Source organism: Salvelinus alpinus, chromosome 22 (assembly GCF_045679555.1).
Source record: "Salvelinus alpinus chromosome 22, SLU_Salpinus.1, whole genome shotgun sequence".
Taxonomy (NCBI): Eukaryota; Metazoa; Chordata; class Actinopteri; order Salmoniformes; family Salmonidae; genus Salvelinus; species Salvelinus alpinus.
The window spans coordinates 41048116-41056579 of record NC_092107.1 but is presented as its reverse complement, the minus strand read 5'-3'; the positions used below and the strand labels follow the sequence as shown (position 1 = coordinate 41056579).

Sequence of the window (8464 nt, the reverse complement as noted above, 5' to 3'; positions counted from 1 at the left end):
CGATTAATCGGTATCAGCTTTTTTTGGTCTTCCAATAATCAGTATCGGTGTTGAAAAATCATAATCGGTCGACCTCTAGTGGAGACTGACTCTGACTAATAGATTGGTAGAGACTGACTGACTACTAGATTGGTAGAGACTGACTCTGACTAATAGATTGGTAGAGACTGACTCTGACTAATAGATTGGTAGAGACTGACTCTGACTAATAGATTGGTAGAGACTGACTGACTCTAAATACAGGTATCTGTGATTTGATATACGATCTAATCATTTAATAATATAGAAAAACACTCATGTAGACAGATACATAATATTTGCAATATATAATATTTATACAAACATAAAAACACAAAATACATTCAACACAAGGATCTTAAGTGGAAAACAATGAGTAAAGAATGGTGCTGGTGATTCTAGGGGTGTTGTCAGTACGGCAGAATGGGGTTCAACTTTTATTTCAAACGGAAACGGTACTGAACAACCCGCTGAAAAACGGTGTGATTGTTGTGGCCCGGAGGGAGATTGTAAGGTGTGTGCTACGCATGTTTAGAGATTTCAAATAGTCCACACCCTTATTGAACAGGCAACAGTTCGTCACACCCACCAAAATGGGAGCGAACGTACCTCAAAGGCTGTCTAAGAATGGTGAGCACCGTTTTGGGGAAACGTGTCGTTCAGTACAAACCGTCACGCAACATAGCAAACGTTGAATCGAATTGAACGCACCCCTAGTCTCAGTTATTAGTCCCAGCTCAGATGTCACCCATGTGGATAACTGCGTCAGATGAGCTGTTAACCGGTGACATGTGATTGTTGTTCACTTCAGACCCAGGGACACAACCAGGGTCTGTTCTCCAGTTGTTGTTGTTGTTCTGGCTGGGTTCTGCTGGGTGAATTCTGACCCTGAGTCTGAAGTATCTCCTGACACTCCAGAGGACCACAACCCCCAGCAGCACAGACAGCAGAGCCACATATATCTGCAGGACCAGTAGAGTCTTTGTGGGCTGCAGGATGTAGGCAGCCTCTGTCCTGGTGTAGAGTCGACCTTTGACCTCCTCCAGACTCTGGCAGGTGTACCGACCAGCGTCTGAAGCTATGGCACTCACTATCAACAAGTCCTGGCTCAACATCTGGTACCGGTCTCTCAGCTGGAGGGGCTGCCTAGCGAAGTGCCAGCTCACCTGTGCCAGGTTGGATGCTGGTTGGCACGGCAGGTGGATGGAGCTCCCAACATTGAATGGTAATGGAAGTGGCTTCACAGGGACTGAAAACAACACAATGGGGGGGGGGGGGGGGGGTAGGAGTCACTGAATGTCCTTAACTTGGCATGTAGCCTACTTCATGTTGATACATCACAGTATTTCACTAGTTGAGAAATGAACCTACCTGATCGGGGGCACAGCGAGGCATCCACATGCACAAGGCTTTGGTACATGTTCCTGAAAGAGCTACTGTTATTCGAAGGGCATTTGAAACCATATTTGTTCCAATAGTACATGCAGACAGTGGTTATTCTAGAGTGAGAGTGTTGTAGAGTGTAGCAGGATCCTACCTGGAGCCAGTGGGTAAGTTGAGGACAGATGAGCAGGTTTCTGAGGTGGTGTCCCAGGCACAGTAAGGATCTCTGGCCAGGATACAGTCCAGACAGGACCCATACCGACCACAGTCCCTAACTGGAATCTGGACCACTCCAGACTCTGAGCCTGCATAGAGCTGTCCCTAGAGAAAAACACAAACTGACTATTAAACCACCAGTGTTAGCTTCTCATTGGATGACCTGGTGCCATTCATCTTGAACAAGCAGGTAGCCTAGTGGTTAGAGCGTTGGACTAGTAACCGAAAGGTTGCTGGATTGAATCCCAGAGCTGACAAGGTAAAAATCTGTCGTTCCGCCCCTGAACAAGACAGTTAACCCACTGTTCCCCGGTAGGCCGTCATTGTAAATAAGAATTTGTTTTTAACTGACTTGACTAGTTAAATAAAAAAATATACTCATAACGTTTTGCACTAAATGTGTTACCGTGCCAGAGGAGAGACGCAGCACTTTGATTGGCTCCAGAGTCTGGAACACCTGGATCTCTTGGCTGATGACTGTGTCACCAGCAGCGTACTGCACAGCCTTCTGCACCGTGCCCTCCTCTGTCAGGGAGCAGGACACTTCAGTTACTAGAGACAACACTGACATTGATTGATTTTCTTTGTCAGAAAAAAATTCACATATATATATATATATACACACACAGTACATGAATACATATATAGACAGTAATAATCACTGCCACAAACACAGAACAATGTGAATTGGGATGATAAAGGGCTGTGAATAGTCACTACCTGTTCCAATAAACATAACGTGGTGGATTTCCCCATCCACGGCCATGACTCTGTCCACAACAATCACTGACAACCTGGCTCCCCTCTGCAGCACCAGTGGACCCCCGGTCAGCGGAGGCACTGCTCCCTCCAAGAGTGGCTGGTCACGGACGAACTGCAGGGTCTTGTCAGGGAGGTCCCGCGAGTGCTCAATCCCGAGGTCCCGCACAGCATTGTTCATACACTTTAACGACAACACGACCAGAGTTGATGAGACGTTTCACATACACTGTAGGTCTATAATTATGACAGAAGCACTCGTGAAACTAAGCCTGTGTTCCAAATAGCCCCCTATTCCCTATATAGTGCATTCCTTTTTACCAGGGCTCATAGGGTTCTGTTCAAAAGTAGTACACTTTGTAGAGTAAGGAATAGGAAACCATTTGGGACTCAGCCGGAGCTTATTTGCTACATTTGATTAAGTGTTTGGGACAATAATTGTGCCCTGTAGAGGAACATAGGCACAACACTGTCACATGACACTTATGTCTGGAAGAAGTTAATCAATGATAATTTAATTCAATCATCTATATAAGTCATGTAATTACTCACCGCTCCAGGTCGTGGGACAGGCTCCTCTTCGGTGTGGGTAACCCACCTTGTTTCTGACTGCATTGTCACCGGAGTCATATACTTACCCTCAGCGAAGACTTTCCCAATGTCAGCCACGCTGAAGGCACACACAGTAGAGAGATCCGATGTGGTTCTGTAATCATCAAAACGCCATTCATTATTCCAACATCACTTCAGAATCTCTCTCATAGAGTGTTCATATTTGAGTAGTATCCCTACAGCTGATCATTATTTTACAGATTTGACAGTATAGCGTTTCTGCTGGACAAGACTAATAAAGAAATGGTAGAACTCACGTCTGTGGGCTGAAAACAGCGTAAAACACGCTCTTCCTCCAATCCTGGTCTTTCAGGAGGAAGATATCCTGAATGATGGCTGGCAGGCTAGGTTCCAGGGGCACCGGGCAGTCAAGACGGGCCTTCAGGTAGGACGTCCACTTTTGCTGTAAGGTCCTCTGACCACCCATATCCCCCTGCACACCAACCACAGGGAGGGAGACATGCTCGGTGTCAGTGTCGACCATGGTATTAGAACACTAGAACAGACATAAACGTTCTTTAAATTTAAGAGCATTTTATAAGTGTACCTTGCAGACCCGTGCCACACGAGATACCCTGATCTGGTCTGGCAGGTCAAACTCCATGGCCTCCTCGCTAAAGAACATATAGACTTTATCGTCGTCCCCATCGAGGTTGTTAATGCTCTCGGGGACGACGTCCAACTGTACGAAGGAGGGCTCTGAAAAAAGACACAGTTCAGTTTTCTCACAGAGACAGAAAACACAGACTTGGGATCCATTATTTAAGGCATATTGAATAAAGAAAGACATTTAAAATGGCTGTATCTCTCTGTGGAATGTCCACATTCAGGTGTCTGTTTAGCTACGCATCAAGAAATACATCAACACATTGTCACAGTGAGTCCTACATTTAAAACAGAGGGGTTGGAGCTTACTGTTAAGCCAGGACTGTCTGTGTTCGGTCCTGATAGGTGGGAAGGAGTGACGCTGAAACACCTGCTCAGTACCCAGGAAGTTGACCGCCGTGGCTGAATATAGTTCTGTCCCTGATAGATGATGAACAATGACAATCATCACAACTGAAACAATAAAGACTGTAAAGAAGTGAATGAAGTTCACCAGTAATGTATTTTACATCACTAACACAACTTTCAGTGTGGGTCCACTTTTTTCAACACTTTATTTATAGTTGTTTTATTTATAATATTGGGTGCACAATTCTACTACTCCGTCCTTGTGGGGAGGTACTGTAGATATCAGAAAGCAGCTGTACTCACCAACCATGACCGAGGTTGACCTCTGGAAGGGGTCAAAGGGAACTTTCCCTCGCCCCTCTTCCTTCTTCCCTTCCAGGGTCAACGTTCCGTTTGCGTAGGTCTGTTGGAGAACACAATGCATGTTTGGTTGCGATGTGGAGATGTCCATTAAGGCTGTGATCTATAACCACTTTGAAAGGTAGCTGGGACCCACCAAGACAGAGAGTTGGTGCGCTACATACGTCTGCCGTTAGTTCAGTGTAAAACAACCAGAATATGACAACGGTCCACAGTCACATGATATGTAGTGTGAAACAACAGGTGAGATGTCCTGTCCAGGTCATACTCACCATATAGTCACATGTGGGGTTGTATGCGTTGGTCCCACACACCAACATCCTGCCATCGTGGAGAGTCTGAAGTGTCTTGATGTAGTTTTGACATTCCATCTGGAATGGAATAAGATTGGTACGGTCATGTGGTTTGTTTCTATCAGTATACTGCTTCAGAGAGTTCTCTGAGAGGAGAGATGATCCATCATACAATCCACTTACTGAATTTTTTCCCTTGCTCTCGCAGGACGTTTTCTGCTCCTCTGAGACCTGCCAGTAGACCTGCAGCAACAGACAGCTTGACATTAACATACAGCAGGCTCTGAGACCTGCCAGTAGACCTGCAGCAACAGACAGCTTGACATTAACATACAGCAGGCTCTGAGACCTGCCAGTAGACCTGCAGCAACAGACAGCTTCACATTAACATACAGAAGGCTCTGAGACCTGCCAGTAGACCTGCAGCAACAGACAGCTTCACATTAACATACAGCAGGCTCTGAGACCTGCCAGTAGACCTGCAGCAACAGACAGCTTCACATTAGCATACAGCAGGCTCTGAGACCTGCCAGTAGACCTGCAGCAACAGACAGCTTCACATTAACATACAGCAGGCTCTGAGACCTGGCAGTAGACCTGCAGCAACAGACAGCTTCACATTAGCATACAGCAGGCTCTGAGACCTGCCAGTAGACCTGCAGCAACAGACAGCTTCCCATTAACATACAGCAGGCTCTGAGACCTGCCAGTAGACCTGCAGCAACAGACAGCTTCACATTAACATACAGAAGGCTCTGAGACCTGCCAGTAGACCTGCAGCAACAGACAGCTTCACATTAACATACAGCAGGCTCTGAGACCTGCCAGTAGACCTGCAGCAACAGACAGCTTGACATTAACATACAGCAGGCTCTGAGACCTGCCAGTAGACCTGCAGCAACAGACAGCTTCCCATTAACATACAGCAGGCTCTGAGACCTGCCAGTAGACCTGCAGCAACAGACAGCTTGACATTAACATACAGCAGGCTCTGAGACCTGCCAGTAGACCTGCAGCAACAGACAGCTTGACATTAACATACAGCAGGCTCTGAGACCTGCCAGTAGACCTGCAGCAACAGACAGCTTCACATTAACATACAGCAGGCTCTGAGACCTGGCAGTAGACCTGCAGCAACAGACAGCTTCACATTAACATACAGAAGGCTCTGAGACCTGCCAGTAGACCTGCAGCAACAGACAGCTTCACATTAACATACAGCAGGCTCTGAGACCTGCCAGTAGACCTGCAGCAACAGACAGCTTCCCATTAACATACAGCAGGCTCTGAGACCTGCCAGTAGACCTGCAGCAACAGACAGCTTCACATTAACATACAGCAGGCTCTGAGACCTGCCAGTAGACCTGCAGCAACAGACAGCTTGACATTAACATACAGCAGGCTCTGAGACCTGCCAGTAGACCTGCAGCAACAGACAGCTTCCCATTAACATACAGCAGGCTCTGAGACCTGCCAGTAGACCTGCAGCAACAGACAGCTTCACATTAGCATACAGCAGGCTCTGAGACCTGGCAGTAGACCTGCAGCAACAGACAGCTTCACATTAACATACAGCAGGCTCTGAGACCTGCCAGTAGACCTGCAGCAACAGACAGCTTCACATTAGCATACAGCAGGCTCTGAGACCTGGCAGTAGACCTGCAGCAACAGACAGCTTCACATTAACATACAGCAGGCTCTGAGACCTGCCAGTAGACCTGCAGCAACAGACAGCTTCACATTAACATACAGCAGGCTCTGAGACCTGCCAGTAGACCTGCAGCAACAGACAGCTTCCCATTAACATACAGCAGGCTCTGAGACCTGCCAGTAGACCTGCAGCAACAGACTGCTTCACATGAACATACAGCAGGCTCTGAGACCTGCCAGTAGACCTGCAGCAACAGACAGCTTCACATTAACATACAGCAGGCTCTGAGACCTGCCAGTAGACCTGCAGCAACAGACAGCTTCCCATTAACATACAGCAGGCTCTGAGACCTGCCAGTAGACCTGCAGCAACAGACAGCTTCACATTAGCATACAGCAGGCTCTGAGACCTGGCAGTAGACCTGCAGCAACAGACAGCTTCCCATTAACATACAGCAGGCTCTGAGACCTGCCAGTAGACCTGCAGCAACAGACAGCTTCACATTAACGTAGAGCAGGAATACTCTAGAGACCAGACAATACTGTATGGATGTATTGACATACAAGACCTTGATTAGACTGAGTTCCTTACCCCAGCCTTTTTCGAGGAGATGTCCTCGAGGTCCAGAGCGTATACGGCGTCTCTAGCACCAATGACAAGGACACCCAGGTCCTCTCTCAATGTCATCGTTGAATAGTTTGAAATGCCATTCTCTCTGAAAATCTTAGCATCTAAACAGAAAAAGAATATGATAACATTTTAGTGGTTGTATGTAGCATTTATAAAACATTTGTGATCACGACATAGAGGCACAATGCTCTATGTTTAAATACTTTAAAAATACTGTTTAAATTGTTTTTATGGGCCTAAATGCTTTTACATAGTCTTTATGAATGCTGTTACAAGTAATATTATCTAGATTACACTCTTAGAAAACAGGTGATATCTAGAACCTGAAAGGGTTCTTTGGCTGTCTCCGCATGGGAGAACCCTTTGAAGAACCCTTTTGTGTTCCAGGTAGAACCCTTTCCACAGTGGGTTGTACAAGGATTCTTCATAGGGTTCTCCCATGGGGACAGCCAAAGAACCCTTTTGGATGGCTTTGGATCATATTAGATGATGCTTTATATTGAGAAAAAACATTTGACTAAGCTGCCATATAAGCCTAACTTTAGTTGAGTGGAAAAGAAGCATTTCTCTACATGCAAGGATGTAAACAGACATTGGAGAGAGATAATGGCTTACTGTCATATTGTACGGTCTTCCTAGGGATGCTGGCGAACACTTCACCCAGGACCAGGAACAGGCCCAAGAAAAGCCTCAGGGAAGTGAGAGGAGCCATGATAGTCCTCTTGTCAGCAGCTGTCAATGTTCAATGCAACACAGAAGTCTCTTAATGTTGGCTTTGGGCTGCTGTTTCTATAGGATTGACCGCGTGTGATGTCATAATGCGGGTAATGAGATGTTGATTATGACATCAAACTGTACACTACAGGGGATGATGGAATGGACCCACAGTCTGGGCATATTGCTTTCCTTTTTGGCTGCTATTATAATTGTCTCAACTAGATCACCCTCACACACACAAAACTGTGTAATGATCTGGACAGATTGACCAAAGCGTTTGGATTCTATTTAAACTATACACCTTTTTATCCTGAAACATGTCCCATAGGGTTTAATGGTGGAACATTGAATTACTCCAGCATTCTAAGCTGTGCATTGTTTGGTCAGCTACAATAGAATTTTCAGGAGTAGAGTTGGGCTACACATTCTAAGACTGATGACACAATGTACAATCTACATGCCGAGCCAATGCCAGTGTCATCCATAGAAATATAATCTAGATTGTATTTCTATGTTGTCACCCTCCTCAAATCATTATGACTGTACTAGTGATCTTGTTGTCCCTCAATTACCCAACTTTTCCCACCACATACATGGAAGCTCACCCCTAAATCAGCCATTATTTCTGACACAGCAACCCTTATAACATTGTGCTCTATTGAAATTAAATGTAGTATATGTCTGTGTGTGTGTGTGGTGTGTATGAGTGTGCGTGTGTTTGTGCATTCAAACTACTATGAGTGTATATGAGTGTGTGTAAGTGTGTATGTGTGAGTGTGTGTACTGTGTAAGGGTGTGTGTGTGAGTGTGTGTAAGTGTGTATGTGTGTGTGTGTGTGTACTGTGTAAGGGTGTATGTGTGAGTGTGTGTA

General features: G+C 45.8%; 1 protein-coding gene across 1 annotated transcript; it reads right to left on the bottom strand.

Annotated features, from left to right (window-relative positions):
- Window positions 1-330: 330 nt before the first annotated feature.
- On the bottom strand, window positions 331-6933 carry LOC139549674 (semaphorin-4E-like). The gene is made up of 13 exons (XM_071360338.1): window positions 6838-6933; window positions 4779-4838; window positions 4575-4673; window positions 4246-4345; window positions 3904-4014; window positions 3536-3687; window positions 3246-3421; window positions 2929-3082; window positions 2338-2560; window positions 2024-2142; window positions 1556-1722; window positions 1390-1442; window positions 331-1267 (listed from the first exon to the last, which is right to left on the bottom strand). The coding sequence occupies exons 1-13, from the start codon at window positions 6931-6933 to the stop codon at window positions 756-758; spliced, it is 2022 nt and encodes a 673-aa protein (XP_071216439.1). The 3' UTR covers window positions 331-755.
- Window positions 6934-8464: the final 1531 nt, after the last annotated feature.

What these genes read in the sequence shown, in the direction of transcription:
- LOC139549674 (XM_071360338.1), bottom strand. Translation starts at nt 6,933, where the DNA reads ATGACATTGAGAGAGGACCTGGGTGTCCTTGTCATTGGTGCTAGAGAC. An exon ending in GTCAACCTCGGTCATGGTTG is followed by an intron (nt 4,015 to 4,245) that starts GTGAGTACAGCT and finishes ATCATCTATCAG; the next exon opens with GGACAGAACTATATTCAGCC. An exon ending in AACTTACCCACTGGCTCCAG is followed by an intron (nt 1,443 to 1,555) that starts GTAGGATCCTGC and finishes TAGCTCTTTCAG; the next exon opens with GAACATGTACCAAAGCCTTG.